At 41.8% G+C, this 22,309-nt stretch overlaps 1 protein-coding gene across 2 annotated transcripts in view; it reads left to right on the top strand.

Annotated features, from left to right (window-relative positions):
• The window catches only part of dscama (Down syndrome cell adhesion molecule a), a 69,613-nt gene that overhangs the window by 38,800 nt on the left and 8,504 nt on the right, over positions 1 to 22,309 (top strand). For both annotated transcript variants that reach the window (XM_088440111.1, XM_088440112.1), the window contains exons 4-21: positions 193 to 339; positions 1,034 to 1,312; positions 1,401 to 1,676; positions 2,202 to 2,498; positions 4,228 to 4,503; positions 6,691 to 6,969; positions 7,781 to 7,900; positions 9,152 to 9,331; positions 15,756 to 15,952; positions 16,190 to 16,286; positions 16,972 to 17,100; positions 17,213 to 17,380; positions 17,778 to 17,848; positions 18,685 to 18,928; positions 19,691 to 19,837; positions 21,012 to 21,167; positions 21,285 to 21,418; positions 21,799 to 21,952. In XM_088440111.1, the coding sequence (XP_088296237.1) occupies positions 193 to 339; positions 1,034 to 1,312; positions 1,401 to 1,676; positions 2,202 to 2,498; positions 4,228 to 4,503; positions 6,691 to 6,969; positions 7,781 to 7,900; positions 9,152 to 9,331; positions 15,756 to 15,952; positions 16,190 to 16,286; positions 16,972 to 17,100; positions 17,213 to 17,380; positions 17,778 to 17,848; positions 18,685 to 18,928; positions 19,691 to 19,837; positions 21,012 to 21,167; positions 21,285 to 21,418; positions 21,799 to 21,952 (3,351 nt within the window). The remainder of the gene's footprint in view (positions 1 to 192; positions 340 to 1,033; positions 1,313 to 1,400; positions 1,677 to 2,201; positions 2,499 to 4,227; positions 4,504 to 6,690; positions 6,970 to 7,780; positions 7,901 to 9,151; positions 9,332 to 15,755; positions 15,953 to 16,189; positions 16,287 to 16,971; positions 17,101 to 17,212; positions 17,381 to 17,777; positions 17,849 to 18,684; positions 18,929 to 19,690; positions 19,838 to 21,011; positions 21,168 to 21,284; positions 21,419 to 21,798; positions 21,953 to 22,309) is intronic.

Raw genomic sequence — 22,309 nt, forward strand, 5'->3', positions numbered from 1 at the left:
TCCTGTGATAAAAATAAACACATTTGGGACTTATATTTCCCATGATTCTTGACTCTGTACACACACACATATATATATATATATATATATATATATATATATATATATATATATATATATATATATATATATATAAATCCGCTTTCTGTTTCCAAATCTTGGAAGGCTAATGATCTATTCATTTCTTTACAGTGTCACGATTTCTCATCACATCAACGGGAGCCCTGTATATCCTGGACGTCCAAATGGAAGATGGACTATACAACTACAGGTGTATGACACGACATCGATACACAGGGGAGACCCGGCAGAGCAATAGTGCCCGACTCATTGTCTCAGGTAATTCATTTCAAAAGCAAAGAAGAAAAAAGTTGCGTGCAATTTTAATGGTGATCTTTTCTGCACGACATAAAAGTTACGCATCAATGACCAAGATGTAAAACGTTTTCTTATTTTTGGGGGGGGGGCTGAACATATGTGTGGCTCATTTGAAAGCGACAGAATAAAAACACTTGCGTTAAAGAGGGTGTGACATCTGATAAAGGTCATTAGATCAACGGTGACATATTTGGAGGGGGGGGAGGTGGGTAAGAACAAAATATGCCCTTTCTGCAGACAGGAAAAAAGTAGATTTTTGTCAGACTTGAAGTGACACACTGCAATTTATCATACACTGGGAATATTTATGATACTAATGAGCATTTTTTTTTAATTATATCTCTTTGTATAGGGAAAAAGAGCCCTTCTTGTGTGTTTTTGTGCTTCATCCTTGATTTCTTTTTTACAATCATTTTTTTCTCATTTTAACAATCATATACACATATGTACGGTGGATTGCCCCCTGGTGGCTTGTAAAAAAAAACTGCACGTAAGCCACAGGGCTCAAATCATGAGAAAAAAAGTTGTGTCCCAATAGTCCGAATTTTACGGTAAATGTTTCATATTGGAATGCAAACTTAAGGAAGAAAGCAGGCAAACTAGCACTGACATATAACTGCTCATAAAGTTGCTCTCATCTTGCTTCTTCTTGAAGATCCCACCAACTCAGCACCACACATCCTGGACAGCTTTGAACGGCGTGAAGTGATGGCTTCTCATCGAGTGGAATTGCCGTGCAAGGCCTCGGGTCACCCCGCACCCAAGTATCGCTGGCTGAAGGACAACCGGCCCCTGGAGCCCGACACCAGATACCGACAAAGTGTGACGGGGCTGCTCATCGAGAGAGCCCAACCCAGCGACACTGGCACATATGTCTGCGAGGTGTGGAACGGCTACGGCAATGCCGAAGTGGTTGGCAGGCTCCTGGTAAAAGGTCAGCGGCGAGCAATCGTTGTTTATAACCAATCTTCCGAGATAAAATAGAGTGACGGAAAATAAGCTAAAACGTTCCTATCCTACAGAGACCCTGAAAGTTGTGGTGAGCCCCCGGAAAGTGAAGGGCAGCGTCGGTAGCCAGGTTTCCCTCTCCTGCGGTGTAACCGGCTCCGAAGAGTACCAGCTGTCTTGGTATCGGAACGGCGAGCTCATCTACCCCAGTAACAGCGTCCGGATGACAGGTCAAAACAGGGAAAACCTAGTTATGGCCGGGATGGCCAAAAGCGATGGAGGTGCCTATCAGTGCTTTGCCAGACATGGCAAGATGTCCGCCCAGGACTTTGTCCAGGTCATATTAGAAGGTCAGAATCTGTCAAATCATTTGCTCATTTTCTTTTCCGGTTTTAAAATGGATTATCCACCATCTCAATACAGTGTACGGTGGGCCCCCGTGTTACGAGATAAACCCTTTCAACTTTGAATTACGCAGTAACAACACAAATACAGCCGAGCCCCTAGGGTCATGACAGTTGTTTTGGGCCCAAATCCGGGAAAATACCATAAAGACGGGATGAAAAACTCAGTATTCCACGTCACGACGTGAAAATAACGTAAGTCGGTCACGTTGTAACACGGGGGTCCACTGTATTATATTCGGCAGTGTCTATGTAAAGCCCAGTTTTTACATTTGATTTTGAGCAGTAAAGCCTGAGCCCGGCTGATTTTATTATTTCTACCAGGGTTATAATAGTTTCTGATTTTTCGTCCATCCATTTGGATTTTTAGCCATAGCATCCCATAGCAGCCATAGCATTCTGTTAGCGGTGGGGTGGTAACACCGAACGAGCCTTACATAAGATCAGTCTTTCTCTGCTTGCGCTACCCAGATGGTACACCAAAGATTCTGGCCTCCTTCAGCGAGAAGGTCTACAACATCAACGAGTTTGTGTCGCTATCGTGCACGGTGAAGGGCACTCCGGAACCCAGGGTGACCTGGACGCTGGACGACGAGCCGGTTATACGGGACAGCCGTCACCGCATTTCCTACTACACCAACAGCGAAGGTCACGTGGTCAGCCACCTCAACATCAGTCAAACCCAGGTCCCGGACGGAGGGGTGTATCGCTGCGTCTGCAATAACTCGGCAGGGGCCGTCTCCTACCAGGCGCGAATAAACGTAAGAGGTGCTTGTCAGATCAACTCTTCCAACCCACCATCACATATACACATCAACATGTCTTGATTTATTCTGCCCGCTTTAATTGGTCAAAAACCGGATTCTATTTTCAAGGGAGGCTTATTTTTTTTTCCGTCAGAGTAGGATAAGCGCATCTTTGAGTAGCTGCGCCTTCTATCATCTATCACTGGTGACAGCATTATCTTTTTGAAGGCCCCGCACCCATCCCAGCTCCAACCGATAGGTTTATATGGGGACGCCGTTAGGGTGATTTACTTTACGCTAGCGTATGACGGTCGAGCTATCTGCTCTCGGCAGGGACGCGCTTCGCCGGCTTGCTCTCGTCATGTGGCGGCAACGTTGGCGCGTTCGAGCTCCCCGCGCCTTCTTCTTGTCATTCTCTGTTGCAGAAGGTTGCTGTCTACACAGCCGTTGCTTGAACGTAATTGTGGTCAGTGATGCATGATTTAAGGCTAAATAGGGCATTCCGAAAGTGGTGTCGAACGGATGCCAAATGCAGCCGAGCGATGGAGATTTTTCTCCGAAAGGTGCCATTGCGGTGAGAGCGTAATGACTATTTTTCACATCGTTAGCTCCTTAATCGAGCTAAGGAGACAAGCCAGTCGGAATGTGCCTAAGTTCCAAATTGGTTGTGGTTAAACTGTTTTCTAGCAGGTGATCGCAAATAGGGCTGGATAGACTACAGAAAATTCTAACTAGTATCGAGTATTCGGATAAAATTAGAAATTGTAATTTTTTTGCTTGGTGAAAGGCAAATTATGAAAACAAAACACCGAATAACACGTTTCCACTTTGTTATAAACGATCACATTTTTGGTGATGGAAATATTTTTCCAAATCCTCAAGGTCTATGAGATGAATTCCCCTGCTGAAACAACACATTTCAGCTAGCACGTTTGGTTAAAATATGATCGGTAAAAATTAACCTTAGTTTACCAGATAATGTATGGACACAAATGTTGATAGGCTTTTATTTTGAAGTTATTCCTGGCAGCATGTTGCGGCTTAACGGCTTGAATCGGTTTTCTGCGCTACTCCTCCCGATTCCGAATTTAATCAAGATAATGTTGTTCTGAAATCACTTTCAATCGCCGATTCACGGTGCCGGCAAACAACTTAATTTTCCTGATATTAACATATGGTTAGTGTTTACCAGTGGCTCGAGTTCTATTTTAGCTGTGTCGAGTATAAATTAGCTCCTAGCTAGCGGCGCTCAAGTGCTCTATATAGGCTGGCGTGATAGACATAATAGACTGTACACTTGTCCACTTGTACACTAATCCCTTTTTAGGCTGACTCAAATGTGCTGTTTAAGCATAACAACTGCTAGCTAACAGCGCTCAAATGCGCTCAAATTTGTCTAAAATTTAATGTTTCTCGAGAAGAACGTAGTGTTCTGCTATCATCGAAAACGTATTTAACAAAAAGTTGGTCGATTATAACAAAGTGGGCATCTGTGTTAATTGTTTCGCACCAAGCAAAAAAAAAAAAAAAGTTTTTGTATCCAATCCAATCCACATTCACTATCCAATCCAAATTTTCTGAAATACTCGATAACTGCAAGACTAAGTGGGCGCCTTAAAAACAAAAAAAAAAAAAAAGGGACTTTAAAGTCAGAATGAATCAAGGCATGTCAAATTTGTGTTAGGTTAAAAACACGTTCTACAGCCTCAAAATCAATTTAAGAGGGTTGTCTCTCCGATGTGTCCTTCAAGGGCCTGCCAGCATCAGACCGATGAAAAATCTCACCGCTATCGCTGGGCGGGACATGTATATTCACTGCCGTGTCATCGGCTACCCTTACTACTCCATCAAATGGTACAAGGACTCCAATTTGCTACCGTACAACCACCGGCAGCGTGCATTCGAGAACAACGGCACCCTGAAGCTGTTCGATGTGCAGAAGGACGTGGACGAAGGCGAATACACGTGCAATGTGCTGGTGCAGCCTCAGCTCTCCACACACCAGAGCGTCTATGTCACTGTGAAAGGTATGGATTCCGTCCGACGTGTACAGCGTAGCTCGCTCGTAAAGCAGCATTACGGTAATCCGTCGTGATCGCTCTCAATCTGACATGTCAAAAAAGGAGCGTACACGTCTCCGTTTTCCTTCGGTCGTTCGGGATGACTCGTATCAGAGTGTATTTTCATGGAAGAAATGATATTATGATTGTGGTTTATTTTATTGGAAGAAATAAAGCCAATAACGTTTACTCAAAGGTTGTTTTTCAATCCAAAATAATGATTACTGACTTCAAATCCGTTTTAACAGAAATATAACTTTAATAGTTCGGACATAATTTGCTTAAAAGGATACTTTTTATTAATTTATTTTGCCTTTTTTGTCAGTAAAAAAAATCTTATTTTGTCTAGGATTAATCTGCTGTTATTTTTCATATCCAATTAATACCTTTAAAACACTTTTTTCCCATTTTCTGTCAACTGAAAATGACTTTACTTTTGCCCGAGGCTTGCTTGGATAATGACCAATCATGGCTCACCTATTAGTCATGTGACATTCATACCCTGTACCCTGATTGGTCTTCAGCACAGTTGCAAGTGAAAACTGTGTTTTTTTAAAGTTTTAATTTTATGTGCAAAAAATGAGTTAGTTGGAGAAAAAAACTCATTTAATCCCAAAGATGTCATTTTACGTTTTTGCGGGACCAGACATTCACTCCCAAGTATTTTTTTTCAACCAATACGCTGAGATAGGCGCCAGCAAGCCTGCGACCCCTGTGGGGATAAGCGGCTCTAGAAAATGGATGGAAGGAAAACACTATTAACATTTTACTGCTAAAATTATTGACCACCCTTTGCAAAATTTCACATTTGCAACTCCGCAAATGTTTAAAATCCTCTCTTATCGTAAATGAGAAATGAATTGAAAGAATTGGACTCTTTGCCCAGCCCTACTCTCAACCTCCAAGGGAAATCCTCCTCCTGATATCAAAGCAGCATATCCATCATCCCGGCCGGTTTATCACGCTCATCCGAATATTCAGCGACGGCGAGCAGATCGGATGACGATAACCTCGCACGGCTATCTTTCCACAATGACACTGCATAATTTCAAAGGCTGGATGGGCAACCCCCCTTTTTCCCTCTCTCACGCTCTCCGCCGGGTCTCGACGCGCTAACGAGCCCGCGAGAGTGGAATCACACAGCATAGACGAGGCCGCGGCGCCATTCCCTCAGCTAATTTGCCTCCGGGCTGTTTAGCATTCCGCCGCTGCAAAGAGGGAATCCCCAGGAGTCCATTATGTCTATTTTGTTGTGAATTAAATAAGCGTTGAAGTGGCGCTTATTCCAATGTTATTTCAAATCATTAATTTTCATCTGGTTCTCATGATGGCCGCAGTCTCCCCAGGGAAGTAAAGAGAGTGAGAATAAGCGTCAAATGCATTCGCCGCTTGTTGTCATGTCGCACTTTAATGTTTTGATACTGTGCGCAAACTGTTAAGGAGATCGTTAGGACGAGGTGGTCGTTTCATAAACGCAGGAAAAAAGAAAGCAATTGCAACTGTCATTGAAACAAAATACGTTTTTTATTTGATGATTTTTGTTTTGTCCATTCCAAGACTTTGCTCATGTAAATATGTTACAAGCTTCATGGACAAGTTATTCCAAATTGAGATTAGTCGCGGATAACTATGAAAAATTTGGCAATTCATTTGAATCGCTTGAAAGCACTAATATATCCCCTGTGAAGAATTTTTGGCCATTTTCGGGTTTTTTCCTTCCATAGCTTTCTGAATTTCTGACTCGCCATGCGAGTTTTTTTTTTCCGGTAATAATTTATTTACTGTTTTTTTGAGACAATGAGATTAATCGCAGATAACTATGAAACATTTGGCCATTTATTTGAATTGCTTGAAAGCACTCATATATCCCTCGTGAAGCATTTTGACCATTTTTAGGTCTTTTCCTTCCACATCTTTCTGGTTTTCTGAGATGTCATGCAAGTTTTTTTCCTGTTATAATTTATTTACTGTTTTTGTACTGCTGCTTGCATGGAAAAGTTAGCAGACCAGCCAGAAAATAGTGAAAATCTGCATATTTTTGACACTTATAGAAATTCATTGAGAGATAATTGATACTATTTTATTCATGATCATTTGTTTATATTAATCAGTCAAAAATGCTTTCTCCGCCGTAATTGTATTTCTTTTCGGCAGTCCCTCCTACAATCCATCCTTTTGAGTTCCCTCGCTTCTCCGTCGGCCAGCGCGTTTTCATCCCCTGCGTGGTGATGTCAGGCGACCAGCCGGTCTTCATCACCTGGCAGAAGGACGGGCGGCCCATCCCGGCCAGTCTCGGAGTAACCATCGACAACATCGATTTCACCAGCTCTCTTCGCATCTCCAATCTCACCCTGATGCACAACGGCAACTATACCTGCATCGCGCGCAACCAGGCTGCGGCCGTGGAGCATCAGAGTCAGCTCATCGTCCGAGGTGAGCCCTGCAAAACATTTTTGTATATCGTCCGGTAAGTTCTTGCCAAATCACGGTCGGCGGTCATACGGGTCCCTGAAGTAAACTTTGCCATCAACAAAATCCCTTTTGCAAGCATTTCGGAACGCGGCGTTTTGAACCACTCCGGTTTTGACAACCGGCAATCGTTTTTAGCCCCTTCGTGTCTTTTAAATGCTTTTTTTTCAGATGTCTAGATCGACGGGGTGGAAATCGACACCAAGAGGATAATTATTTAACAGGCCAATGTTGTTTTTCTTTCAAACTCGGTGTACTTGTTGATAACGATGGCGCAGCGTGAAATCTAAAATTTTAGGTCAGTTGGAGGTGGGGTTTGGGCGTAGTGGCCCACCCACTTTTGACCTTTTTAGCAAAGAGCCCTTAAATCTCAAGGCCTACTAGCAACTAAGTACGCGATCATTTAGTTTGGTGCATAATTTGGGAACTTGACCTTTTGATCAATAATTTGACTTTGAAATTGACCTCTAAGAAAAACAACCCTTAACCAGAGACCTAAAGCCACATCCTGTTAACATGCTCAACATTTGAGACACGTTGCGTGTTCTAAATTTTATTCTATTTCCCCCCTCCCCCCAAAAAATCAACTTAACTTCAACTTAATGGGTGACGACCCAAATAACGTCACTGGAGTTCACATCGACCTATTTAAAAACATTGACAAATCTTTCTATTGACCGACTAATGGATTGAGTTCGGCGTGACATTTAACGGGTTGGGGTTCACCCGTTTTGAAAACAGATGGCCGAATCTAACAGGGATGCTTGATTTGCAGTTCCTCCAAAATTTGTGGTGCAACCAAAGGACCAGGATGGCATCTACGGTAAAGCTGTGATTCTCAACTGCTCAGCTGAAGGCTATCCTGTTCCTACCATCCAGTGGGAATACTCCAAAGGTAAAAAAAAGTCATAAATAAATACCATGGCCTTCCTGCATATACAGTCTGTAGGATACATGCCTAAACGCAAGTTATTTTAGTGTTACAATATATATATTTTTTTATCCTTGGGCAAGATTAATCCTCTGCGCTGCAATGATTATAAGCATAAGAGCCAAAACATTGACTGCCATGAGGTTGAATGTATAAACCGCCCACTCAAATCCAAATAAAAGATGAAGAACCGATGTAATAATTTCATGTGGTTGTTGGAAATATGTACAGAGGCCAGGGGCAAACATTGCAAGATATCGTGAATTCACGTAAAAAACGATACGTGAAATGTCTTTTTTTTTTTTTTGTTTTACTTTCTGCACTCGAAAACGCATCAAAAAAATGTTATGCATCACGATCGTTTTGAGTGTTTCCCTTGTTTTGTCCTCATCTGTTGCGTATTTAATTCATAAAGACCTGTTAAAAAAAGTCATATAAAATATACCAAGGAATCGATATCCTAACAGAATAAAAATGTTTGGTGAGTTTATTGACAACATTCATTCTATCTTGCTAAAAACAGACAGGTTTAAAAAAATGTCAATCTAGTTGGTTAAGCTTGTATTGGTTTTATTACCCAAAAGATTAGCAATTGGAAAACGAAGCCTCATGAACCACTTGCGATACGTTTTAGCTCCTGTAGATGACATCTTGGTTTAAACATCTAAGGAAATGTAGTGCATTTCCATTGTGCTAGCTTTTTTCTTCGAAACCAAGAGCATCATCTAGAGGAGTAAAACAATATCGCAACTGCTTCATGAGACTTCATATCCCCATCACAACCAAAAGATTGGTCAGAATTTAGCAAATAGTTAGAGATGGGACTGCCAATTTTGTTGCTTAGCCAAACAATCAATAAAATTGATTACAGTAAGTATACCTCATGAGTTCAACTGGTTGACAGTAGTCATGTGTAGTATATACAACAAACGAAGCTTCGTGAAGCACTTAAAATAGTTTTTGACTCTGAGGCATTGCACGTTTGGTTCAAACTTAATACATTGCACTAGTTTTTGTTTTGTTTTGTTTTTTAAACCAAGTGCACCATCTAAAGGAGTAAAAAAAAAAATTAGATGCTCCAACCAGGTGCTTCATGAAGCTTCATATTGCTGTCAATACTGTGCAGTCAATGTAGTCCTAGAGACCAAGTAAACAAATTTACAAATAACTGCAATTAATCTAACGGGTGGATTATTGATGTTTTGCTTCCCACAGGCGCTGGAGTCCCTCAATTCAAACCCATCGCCCTCAACTCAGGCTTTCGCATTGAGGTGCTGGTCAACGGCTCTTTGCTCATCAAACATGTGCTGGAAGAAGACAGCGGCTTCTACCTATGTCGAGTGAGCAACGATGTTGGGGCTGATGTCAGCAAGTCCATGTATCTCAATGTCAAAAGTAAGTCATAAATAACCAAACCAAAACTTTGGTAAAATGCCCACCTCTGATATTTTCCCATAAACAAATATGAGGAAACGATCACTTATAACTACTACTATTGCTGCACTACTTAATTCCTTCAATCCCAAAGACATAGTTTTGCATTCAGGCATTCGGTCCCAGATCATTATTGACATTTTTTCCCTTCTTTATCAAGTGTTTGGCTAAAAATGGCACTCATTTTAAAAATTAAGTAATGGAGGAATCAATGGCTAATGTAACCCTCAAGTTATTGATTATTTTAGCTATTAAGTGTCAACTAAACTCATATATTACTCTACTCTAATTGATTACGTGAGGTACAAAAGTACAAGAGTAATTGATGAGTACTCGAGGTACTCAAGTCATTGATTATTGTCGCACTAATGACCTTAAGTAATGACTTTAATACTTCATTCATCGAGGATCATTTTTTGACCCTCCTTTTGCCAAACACTTGCAAAAAAGACAAAAATATCAATAGAGAAATGCTATGGAATGGCTGGACTCTTCAAAATATAACGTAAAAAGGGTTTAAATAACGATCAGATGAAAAGTTAAGACTTAGGCACAAAGATTTAATGAGTTGATGGTGGCTTTTTATTTGTGAGTGTCCACTCGAATGATACTATCACGGTGCTTGCTCTGCGCGTGTTTTTTTTGCATCAATGAATCGCACGAAAGAAATCTCTTGGAGGAAGTATAGCATTTATCCTCTGCGCGGGGCTTAGCTTTCCTCCATTAAGTCCTGAATTTTGCATGCTGCCAAGATCTGCCATGTGGAAAACAAGAGCAAGGGATGAAGAAAAAGTAGTTGGAGGAATCGAGGGTTAGAGTATGCAAAAAAATCCCTTCATAAGGTCACAGTCACCAAAGCCCCAATTTTTAGTAAGACGGTATTTTTGCATTTAGTAAGAATGCTAATGCTATATATTTGGATAAATGAGACGATACTGTAAATAAAGGCAAAGTAGAACATACGTGGCCGATTGCATTAAAGTGACAGGGCTGCTGATTTATTCGTCCGCGTGTTTACGTGTGCAAATGTGTGTTTCGCAAGCAGTCCGTTGAGGCTTGGCGCTCATTTTGATCAAGCGCAACTAGATGAAGCTTGTGCCCCTGTGGCTCTTATCAAGCCACAGCAGAGTACTCCCTGCTGAGCTCCTCTCTCTGTCTGCCAGCCTCTAACAAACAACAACAAGCTAGCGCTCATCTTGGCCCTTCTAGTCATGACCCGTCACACAAACGCGCACGTACTCTGAAATCTCTTCATTCATTAGTCATGCGAAACATATTTGTACGTACAAATTGCGTTCGTACGTTTTATTGCCTACTTTATTATTATGGAAACCTTCAACTTTGCTTCATGAAGTATTTTTTGGAGTCCTCTAGATAGCACTGTTAACACTGCAAAATAACAATTTCAGCTTCATTTTGAACAGAGCATTCCATATAGAGTAAAGGACTCCTTCATGAAGCATCGCGAAGCTTCATTTTCCCATTCTTTGGCTGGCTCAAAAACCAAAGTTCACTACTGTGTTTAGTGTGTGTGTGCGCCTGTGCGCACGTGTATCTGTAATCCCCGCGGTACAATCTGTGCCGCACTCAAATGCAGATGCAGGCTGTGTTATGTGTGTTGTCCATTGCTCTCCACAGTAAAGTCAATCTCCTCCCCCGTTAGGGTGTTACCGAGCAGACGGCTCATTAACCCCTTAAAGCTTTCTTTGTTTCCTAATAGATGCAACGTTCAGCGGGTTGCCGTTCGCGACTGTAAGCGTCTCCGGCGTCGGCGCACACTGTTTTTATGTTGTTTATCCAGGACGGCCGACACCATTTGAGCGGCTACTTAAGAGGCTTAGGAGGCCAATTAGAGAGGCACAGGAGCTGACGCATGCTAAAGTACTCACGTGACGGATAGTATGATCTTCGCTTTGTATCTCGGCCGTCCTGGTGCGGCTTTTGAGTAAACAAACTGTGAATAATCGCTTATGTGTTTCTAATCGCTTTCGCCGGAGATGCATATATTCGGTGAAGGTCATGTGACACAGGTGAGCAAACAAAGCTTCCAGGCAGGCGTGCGTACGAACACAAAAGATGGCGCATACGAAGACGGAGCCTTAACGTAAAGGTATACGGCTACACTGAAGCTATTATCAAAGAATAATGGCAGCCTGATGCAGCGCTTTGGATAGATTCCTCTTTTCTACTCCCGGTAAATGAATTGCAGCGATTGTAATACCCTAGCTTGGCACTTTCATTGTTATGAGTGCTTGTTCTAGGCTAATGTCTCCTCATAATACGCCATGCATCATCCTGTATGGACATCAGCGCTGCACTAACCGCAGTAGAGGCTGACTGCACTTACTGCACTGAGATGAGGCTCGCCTGCGCGTCTTTATTTCTTTCTCCCAGGTATCAAACAGCTTCTTACCGAGCTATCGTGGCATATATTATAATGGGGAATGGGTAAACTTCCATTGCCTCCGTTTGACACTTCAAAAGTGAGAGAGAAAAAGGGCGGATGGATGTGTAATTTAAAAGTGGTGAGGATTCCCTCGGTGGGAAACAAAGGGCGGCGACAGAAAAGGCGCTGATTTTATTGCCTTGCGGAATGGACTGCGGTCGGAGGATGAGGAGGAAGAGTGGTAGTCATGTCGAGCGCCGCAACGACATAACGTGTCGCCGCTGCGCTATGCGGGCCGACTCCAAATAGGGTATTTCCCCAAATATAGGACGCACGTGTGTATCGGACACACCCATAGTATTAGCGTTCCAATTCGCTTGACACATTTGAATCCCCGGTAAAATGCAGTCACAGTTCAAACTTTTGCAGGATAAAAAAAACATTGGTGCATTCAACTTTGCGCGGTAAAAACATCGATTCGGGCGACTAAAAATTCATCTCCACAAGATTGGAAAATTGCCCCTCAAATGAAGTCAATGATTCCCAATAAAAGTTGCAGAAAAAAATTAAATAGTCTGAGCCTCGGATTCCTGCGCGAGCAAGCGATTTAGTTGCGCTTTCCCGTCAAGCATCCTTACCTCCAAAACAGATGCAATTGAGGCAATTCATTAGCAATCCACAGCGGATGCTATCAGAGTCAGTCAACAGCCACTCACTGTTTATCATTGCCAATTAAGAGCAATCAAGCCAATTAGGCATCATAATGTCACGAGACGCGGCAACCGGGGCAGAGAACATAATGAGCTACGTATGAGGCGAAGTGCTAAATGGCCTTTTGGTCAGTGAAACAAGCATAAGGAAGTCCCTCCCTCGCCTCTCGCGCTCGCGTTGGCCCGGCCGGTCTACGGGCGGACATTTGCTCTTGCGCTCCGTGTCCAAGCCAATTGTGCAGCTAAGGGAATTATTTCAGTACATTGCAGCCGCCCAGTCGACTAGTCATCTCTGCGCAATTGCCAGAGTGCCCCCCCCCCCCTCCCCCAGCCCCAGCCCCCATCCTGGCTGGCTCAACCCCAGCACCCACTTACAAAGTGCCTGCAGGGCGTGGAGCTACACTCGTCATCTTTGGGCTGGATGCGGTGGCCTTGTAGAGTCGCGGTGGCCCCGTGGCAAACGTTGGCCTGCCAGCCGCCCGCTAACGCGCTCCTGTATTTACACACTAATGAGGACAACAATATCAATGGAGTTTTCAAGCTAATATTATTGACCATAAAAAAGATTGTGCCCCCTCCCGAATAGATTAAATGCATTCAAAACCTTGAATGCTTATTAAAAGAGTTTTAAAAATTGATAAATTAACCCCTGGGTGTCTAAGGATTTTTCACTAGCCCGGCCTGATTAGCGACCAATTTGGGCTGACTTTGAAAGGCTCATAACATCCTTAAATATAAAGATATTTACACTTCCAACCCCTCAAAACGTTCAGTGGGATCAACCCTATTCATAAATATGTATATTTATATTTATATTTTTTCGTTTTGAAGAATTTTCAATGCTGCGGTTCTATTCAATGCTGCGGTTTTCGGTATAAGCTCGAAGGAAAACCCTCAACCAGTGTTATTCTTCATTTCGATACAATGTCTTATTGTGGCGGATCAAAAGATTGATTTACAACAGAAAAAAATGTTTTCAGTCATGTATTTGTTTATCTACTCTCGTTTCGACCATCAGTAGCAAATTAAATATTTTCTTTTATCAACGGCCGAATAATTAGACAATAACATTCAATACAGACAATAACAGACAATAACATTAACAACACTAAGGTTATTAGTGATGATGGTTATTATATTATTATTATCAAGACATAATAAGAAGAATAGTATAGAAAAGGGGGGGGGGGGGGTGGAAACAGTTGTGGAAAAACAAAAAATATATCTCTGTATATATCAGGTAAAAGAACTAGTTGGCAAGCAACCAGGAAGGTAAACACAGTGAAATCCTCTGGGAAGTGCGACACAAACACCGGCGTTATCATGGGAGCAAAATATCAAGGTGGGGCAAGGATGGTGTGAGGGCCACAGATGTTTTATCTATAAACATGCACCCCACACTAAGAGATTATTATTTATTTTTTGTTAACTGAACTCAAAGTTTCTGTTGTCTACTACTGTAAGGGCATCAATTTAAGTGACCCATCACATAACATATTCCTATAAACTATGAGGCAATATAATTGTATGAAATTACTGGTAAAGCTTTTCAATTTCAGGAACGAATCCATATATATGCCATAAATAGGAATCTACACACAAACTAATCATATTTTGTTTTTCCTTTTCTTATTTTAATTAAACTGTATGTTCAGGTACACGTAACATTTCATCACAATTCATCACATCACACATTTTGGATTAGTCCTGCATTGCACCATTCAGGGCATGATTGTGTAATCATCATAATGCTGGAAAAATCAATAGCAGGTCCATGTTCTATTGGCTACTCAAAATGGTCCATTTTCTAAGAGCAGAAACAGGAGCATGTGCAGGAGGAGAGGAGAGAGACGGGCCGATGCTGGTTGCCATGGTAACCAGGCCAGGTGAAAGGAAGCCTGGAAGGGGAGAGTAGGGGAAAAAAGAAGGGGGGGGGGGGTGCTTCTGTTTTCTCATGGGTGTTGCCTATGTGCGACAATCCCCCATTGGCTTAATTTTCATCACTGCCATCATCTTTGCTTCACCAACATTAAAAAACACATTTAAAACATACTACAAAACACATTGTATGTATGTATGTATGTATGTATGCATGCATGTATGTATGTATATATATATATATATATATATATATATATATATATATATATATATATATATATATATATATATATATATATATATATATATATATATATATATATATATAGTTGGTCTCGGTTTCATAAACGTTAGCGACCTCAGGTATATAGCGTCTGTAGGCCCATTATTTAAAAGGAATCTAATATCATGCAGATTTAATAGATTTCTCGGTAACATCCCGGAAGCTGAAAGCATTTCACATTCCCGGTTCTGGCATGTCGTTTCGGCGAGGCGGCCGAGCTTCCTCGGCGGCTGCCGTTTGTCACCTCACGCGGTGTTTCCAGACAGCCAGGAGTGTCAACAACACGGCCAAGTGCTTCCGCTCAGCCACTTACACGACAAAAATGAGAGTAGCCGTGCTCTAAAATGATAACGTTTACGCAGGATCTTAGCTGTTATATTTTCCCCTTGTCTTTTTTTTTTCCGAATATGCCTCACAAAAAATTTATACATGTCATGCAAAATAAATCAGCGTTCTTTTCTGTAGATGAGCCCCAAATGGCTGCAGAGTAAATAAGAGATGAGGCTTAAATGTTTGCAACCTCTTGCCTGACACTTCTCATCACATCACCCGAGTCACGCTTTACATGTGTACGTGTTTGTGTGCGTGTGCGTGTATGTGTGCTGAGTATCTGGGGGCCAGGGAGCCGCCATGTTTTCTGGGAGATATCACCACCATGTATTTGGTGTGATGTCTTGGGAGGGTTCATTGTACCTCGTAGGTGCTTCCCATACAGTACAAGATATTAGCCAAGACCTCTTGTCGCATTTCATTCTTACGAAAAAGGCAGCGAATTTTGGGCCGAAATTGGCAAAAATGACACTTTTGATTTTCGGGAAAAGGATGTTGCAATGATGCCGGGAAGATAATAACGCATTGGCGACAAGCGCTTTGGCCAAAGCGGGCTTTTATTTTGAAGTTAGCCTAATCATTGACACTATCCTTGCATGATAAGGCACAAGTCTTCTACTAACTTTGCGTACGGTGCATTCAAACGCAATCGGACATTTCAAACATATTCAATTTATTCACCAGCAGCTCGGTCAAAATGAATATTTGATGCATACAACCGTCAATGATGGGAAAGGAATGAAACGTAGTCAGATTCATTGTATTTTTCCCCCCTCTTCTTTTATTTTTGACTAGTTCCTGCCATGATCACATCTTACCCCAACACCACACTGGCCACGCAAGGCGAGGAGAAGAAAATGAGCTGCACGGCTCACGGTGAGAAGCCCATCATGGTACGCTGGGAGAAGGAGGAGCGGATCATCAACCCCGAGACCAGTCGCTACGTGGTTACAGTCAAGGAGGTCGGAGACGAAGTCATCTCCACCCTGCAGGTAGGCGCCTGTTTTCCAAATTCAATATTAATCCAAAAGAGCCAGGGCTTGTTTGGTCTTGATGAGCAGTCCGATGTTCGCCATTAGCCACTTGCAAAATCCAAACATTCTGTTTAGAGTAACTTTTTTTTCGGACCGAATAATTCCTTCAGAATTTCGACGACTTATATATATACGAATATATATGTCTATATTAGACTGATTTGGTAAACAAAGTCACTGTGATGTCTTCATCAGATCATGCCCACAGTGAGGGAGGACTCGGGCTTTTTTTCCTGCCATGCCATCAACTCCTTTGGTGAAGATCGAGGGATCATTCAGCTCACAGTGCAAGGTACAGCTGCTCCGCTACTTTTTTATGGGAGAAACGTCGACATCGGAGCCTTGAAGGTCCAGCACTTTCTCCTCCTTTGTGTCGACTTCCGCCCCATTTGGGCCGTTGATCAAGAATCATCTGACAAAAAGCTTAAATCATAGTTTCAAATAACGTTGCGATAGCTTTATTTAAAATTTTTTTTAATCTTTATTTAAGATTTTTTTTCCTCTGAAATACAATCAAATCTGACATATTTCTTATTGTCTTCTCATAGAAAAAAAAAAAAAAAAAAAATATATATATATATATATATATATATATATATATATATATATATATATATATATATATATATATATATATATATATATTCTTATAAAAGCATGAAAACAACCTTTATTTTGACATACTAGTCTTTTTGCTCCGAATTTAACAGAACCTTTCTTCTTTTCATAGCACATGTTGTTGAGACGAGCCCTTATTTTTCTGAATTTCTGTCACAGTATGCAGTGCGAAAACATTTTTTTGAATTTTGCCAATTTTGGCATCTGACATGCTCACATGGTGTCATTTCTGACATTCCCCAGACATAGGTGATATTTTAGGATTGTTCCCATTGTATATGTGAATCTTCGTTAATTACCGAGTTCGAGTTGGTACACAATGTAAAGAAAGCACGATTTTTGATTTTTGCTCGTTGCAGAGCCTCCTGATCCCCCAGAGGTGGAGATCAGAGAAGTCAAGGACAGAACTATCGCCCTCCGCTGGACTATGGGATTTGACGGCAACAGCCCAATCACAGGTTTTGATATTGAGAGCAAGAACAAATCAGGTAGGGCTGCATGTCTCAGATACCCTTGCGAATCCTTAATGAATTCTCCCTGCGCTCACTTCACGTCGGCACGAAAGCGAACGCTCCCGATCGGCTCATTTCTCTTCGACAGCCTCCTGGGACACCGCTCAGAAGACCAAAGATGTCTCGCCACAGCTCAACCAGGCCACAATCATCGACCTGCATCCTTCCTCCACATACAACATCCGCATGTTTGCCAAGAACTTAATCGGAAAGAGCGAAGCCAGCAATGAGCTGACCATCACCACCGACGAAGCTGGTAAAATGTTACACGCGCAGGATTTCTCCAGAGGTTGTCTCGTCTATTCGAACGATTGTTGTTCGGAATTACATTGCGTTGTAACATAGCGTTGGTTGTTACGATGCTTTCGGTCTACGAGGAGAAGCAAAAAGGAGGGGCAATTCATTAGCATCCCGGCGACCTCAGCCCCAATCGGCTCGCTTGCATTATTGAACACGCGCTGACCCCGCACTAAAAGCAGAACTTTTCAATTAGCGTCCTGGCTAGTAAATGTCAATAGAGTCCATTTGGACCCCTTTCTGCAAATTAGCCCCCCCCATCTATTCGTCTGCCCAACCGCCATCACATCATCTTTGACATACGTCTTTGTGGACGCTTTGCTGATGAATTCAAAGTGTTGCAAATCTGTCCACAGCCCCTGACGGACCACCGCAGGATGTGCTGCTGGAAGCCCTCTCCTCTCAGAGCATCAAAGTCTCCTGGAGGGTAAGTGTACCATTGCGTATACTGTAGGTCTTTGCAAAGCGGTTAGCAATCAGCTCTAGCATTAGCTACTTCACATCTGCGTTCAAATTATACCGTATGTGCATCGCATGTTCTAGTGTCCTTAAAGCTGCTTCCGGACGATGCTTTAATGATGTTGCATGGAGAGTGGAGCAGTGGAGCTACTTGTTGGCTTCTTCTTTCTCAGCTTCTTCTCCGTCTCATTCAGCCCCTTTTGCGTCTTCTTGCTCTTCTCTTTCTCTGTTTTTCTCCTCCTGCTTTTTCTGCTGCTCCTCTTCTGATTCTTCGCCTTCTTCTGCGTCTTCTCCTGCTCTTTCTGCTTCTTCTCTTTTTTTTCTCATTCTTCTTCTTCTGCGGCTGCTTCCTCTGCTTGTTTGTCTTCTTATGCTTCTTGTTATCCTTCTGCCCCTTCTTCTGCTGCTTTTTCGTATTTTTCTTATGCTTCTTCTCCATATGCTTCTTCTTCTTTGTCTTTTTATGCTTCTTCTTCTCTGTATGCTTCTTCACCTTGTTCTGTTGCTTCTCCTGCTTTTGTTTCTTCTTTTTCTTCTTTTCCTACTTCTTCTTTTGCTCCCTCTTCTGCTGCTTTCCCGTTTCCTTCTGCTTTTTCTTTCCCTTCTTCATCTGCCTCTTCCTCCTGCTTCTTCTTTTTTTTCTTCTTTTCCTTATGCTTTTTCCTTTTCCTTCTTCTTCCGCTGGATAAATACAGCTGAATTTTGCTGATGAATTCAAATTTCACAATCAGAATAGCGCGTTTAGGCTCGTAGGAGCACATCTGATAAATTATTGCAATTTCTTATTTTGCGCTTCTTTCCTAGGCACCCAAAAAACACCTCCAGAATGGTGCAATCAAAGGCTACCAAGTGGGCTACAGAGAGTACAGCTCAGGTGGAAACTACCAGTTCAGCGTCATCAGCGTGGAGACAACAGGGGACAACGCCGAAAGCTTGGTACTGGACAATCTCAAGAAGTTCACCCAGTACGGCGTTGTGGTTCAAGCCAGTAACAGTGCGGGCACTGGGCCGTCTTCCACCGAGGTGGCTGCCACTACACTGGAAGACGGTAAGCGAGCTGTTGGATTCCCTTTACTGAGCCGCATTTTGACATCTACAATTCAGATGTTTTGGAAATCATGAAGAATGCATCAATCCATTGTGTAAACGTTTTAATTCTGTGTACAGTACATCATGAAATTTGTTGATGAGGTCATTTAAAACAAAGCAAATCATTTTTACAAGCAGTGCAAGGAGTGCAAAAAAATGGAACTGGATTTGCTATCCCTTTACACGCAACCTAGTCACATTTTGTTTAAAAAAATAATACATTTGTGCAGCATAAATTAAGCTTATATGTGTTGAATATTACACAAACATATTTATTTATGACTTCATTAATTACGCCACGCCAATGCATTTTGTGAACCATTCTTTGGTTTCTTTTTTTATTTTAATATATTTACTATTAACATTCGCGGGTTATCCGTGAATAGTAAAAATCCACATATATTTGACACCCATTGAAAATCGTTGGAAGGAGACAAGTGTTATTTTATTCGTATAATTAAAGCAAATATTGCCATTGACACAGTCCCGTGGTCTCTTGAATTAATTATTAGGTTTTTTGTGCCAAAAATCTCCGTATGATTATGCTGTTTGTACACTAATGATAAATTACTGTTATAAAGTGCGGGTCCCCTTTGGACAGTTCATTTTGACGTTACACTACCATCTAGCGGAAATCTGAGGGTACTGCTTTTGCAATGTCTTCTCAAGTTTACGGTTGGTAGTCTTTTGAGTTGTCATCTGTGGTGTTCTCCTCCCCCAGTACCAAGTCGTCCTCCGGAACACGTGCAAGCTACAGCTACCTTTCCAGAGGTCATCTCCCTATCCTGGTTGACCCCTCCCAAAGATGCTCTCAATGGCAATCTGCTGGGCTTCCGGGTTATATACTGGGCCAATCTGCCCGACGGAGGTAATGTTTAAATTACATACTCTTTTCTTTTCTTTTTTTTTTTGGCTAGAAGTGGGTCAAATGAATTCCTGAACATCCTCTCGCTTGCAGCCAAATTGGCTTGGTCTCAGTATGACTCACTTGCTACTTTTCTGCATATTTTTAAACTTGCTATGAGCTAAGAAAAACTGTCCCGCTGAGTCATTTCGTATTTATTTATTTTTTACTGCCGGTGAGTAAGTCGTATAGCTTGAGGTCACCCAGGTGCATTGTGGGTGGCCTAAAAGGAATCGTTTGGCTGAAATTCTCCATGGCGACGCGGACGTCGGATGACGCAATTGTCACAAGCTTGGTTTGCGTGAGCGAGAGTGGGTCGTGACAGCACAATTACCTTTGACCCCTGCCCTGTCACATCGTGTTGCCCTAGAATTGCTTAAGGACTTGACAGCCATGAGGGCTTTGCATGCTAACAGCAGGCGCTCTCAGTATGTGGAGAAAAACAACATTTGACTATATCGAAATGGACATTATCATTTCGATTGTAATATCTTGCTTTGCACTTTATTTCCAGACTATATTTTTCAATCAGTTCATTGTTATTTGAGGGAATGCCTTTTAAATGACCAGCAGAGGGCAGTATTAAATTCTATCCGCGCTGTTTTACCCTGGAAAAATGTGCTTTATTTATAAAAAAAATTGCATTAAATCGTAAATATGGAGTTAGGTGGGGAAGTGGTAAAAAGTGGAATCGTGCTCATCTCAGGTTATGTCACTGCTTCAAGTGGGGAAGGAAATCAATCAAATTTCATTTGACTGCTGCCAGATACATTTGGCAGATTATAACAGGGGCTTTGTTTAGCTTTGTAAAGTGTAATTGCCATAAAAAAGGGATTAGCTTTTTTTTTTCAGGCACTGATACACTTTGTCATTTTTTTCAGTTTTAGACTAACTTGTAACCTGTATAAACCCTGTAAAAAGTATCTCTAATAGTTGTTGAAGACTTATATCATTTTGTCTTTTGTTTAAAAAATATGATACAGGTTTAGCTATACTCATAAAACATTTATCGATAACAATCATGTTTTGAGTCGGACTGGTGAGTGTAAACGTTTTCCACTTTCGCAGGGGATCTCTAATTTTGGTTCCAAGAAGCGGAAAGTGTCTTTTACTGAATTGTATTCTACGCTCTCCTCAGAGCTTGGAGAAATCCGGAATGTAACAACTTCCAAGCCGTCACTGGAGTTAGACGGGCTAGAGAAGTACACAAACTACAGCATCCAGGTGTTAGCCTTCACCCGAGCAGGCGACGGTGTCCGCAGTGAACAGATTTACATCCGCACCAAGGAGGACGGTAGGCTCTCGTTCGTTTTTACTGGCCTTACGTTGAATGAGGTAAAAGATGAAGAGAATAAGAATCAAATGGGAATGAATTGGAACGTCGATATGTTTGTTTGTCTTGGTTTTTCAGTTCCGGGTCCTCCCGGTGGCGTGAAGGCAGCAGCCGCTTCCAACTCAGTGGTGTTTGTGTCATGGCTTCCTCCTCTCAAAGTCAACGGCATCATCAGGAAATACACAGTTTTCTGCTCCAATCCGCACCCCACGGTAACACTTTAACCCTTTAAAAATACCTTTTCACACTGCTCTCCCACTTGCCCACTTAGCAATAAAAAATATATAAAAATACCTAAAACTGTATCTATTTGGAAAAAAAAGGAGAAAAAGCGACATAAATCAATTTTCAACGACTGTTTACTTTTTACAGCCTTTATACGGGTTACAGGTTAGTCTAAAACAGAAAAAAAAATACACATGCATCTCAGTGGTTCTGTTCTGTGTTTTTTTTTTGCATGTTATAAACAACCAACTTAATGACTGTTTTTTTTTTTCAGAATTTTTCAGTTAAGAGCAATACTGACATGTATCTCCTTGAAGATTTGTAGTTGTAACAGAAAAGTAATACTGGAATCTTTTCCCATACATAGGTGAGCAGTGAGTTTGAGGCGGCCCCAGATGTCTTCTTCTACCGCATCCCCAACCTGAGCAGGAACCGCCAATACAGCATCTGGGTGGTGGCCGTCACTGCAGCCGGCCGCGGGAACGCCAGCGAAATCATCACCGTTAAGCCCATGGCTGAAGGCAGGTCACCCTATGAACCGTTAAATGAGATAAGGGCTACAGCCGGCGAGTATTTTTGGTATTCCAAAATCGAATACCTTGCTACCTCTACTTAGGAACGTCTCGTTACGAAAACAAAATCTGGTTAGGAAAAATATCGTCTCGTTACGAAGGACAATTTAGGATACGATACATGAAAATTCTTAATGTGTAATAGTGAGACACGGGACACCAGCGCTCTGACAGTTCACACCGTAGAACTAATAAACATAAAATTGATGTTAGCTATGGCTAACATGGTACATAGTCACATAAAAACACGTACATACCACTTTGGGCTGTTGAACATTTTCATTTTAACTAGCGTGCTGTCGCATC

This window comes from Hippichthys cyanospilos, chromosome 18, assembly GCF_059441005.1.
Source record: "Hippichthys cyanospilos isolate Australia breed blue-spotted pipefish chromosome 18, RoL_Hcya_1.0, whole genome shotgun sequence".
Classification (NCBI taxonomy): domain Eukaryota; kingdom Metazoa; phylum Chordata; class Actinopteri; order Syngnathiformes; family Syngnathidae; genus Hippichthys; species Hippichthys cyanospilos.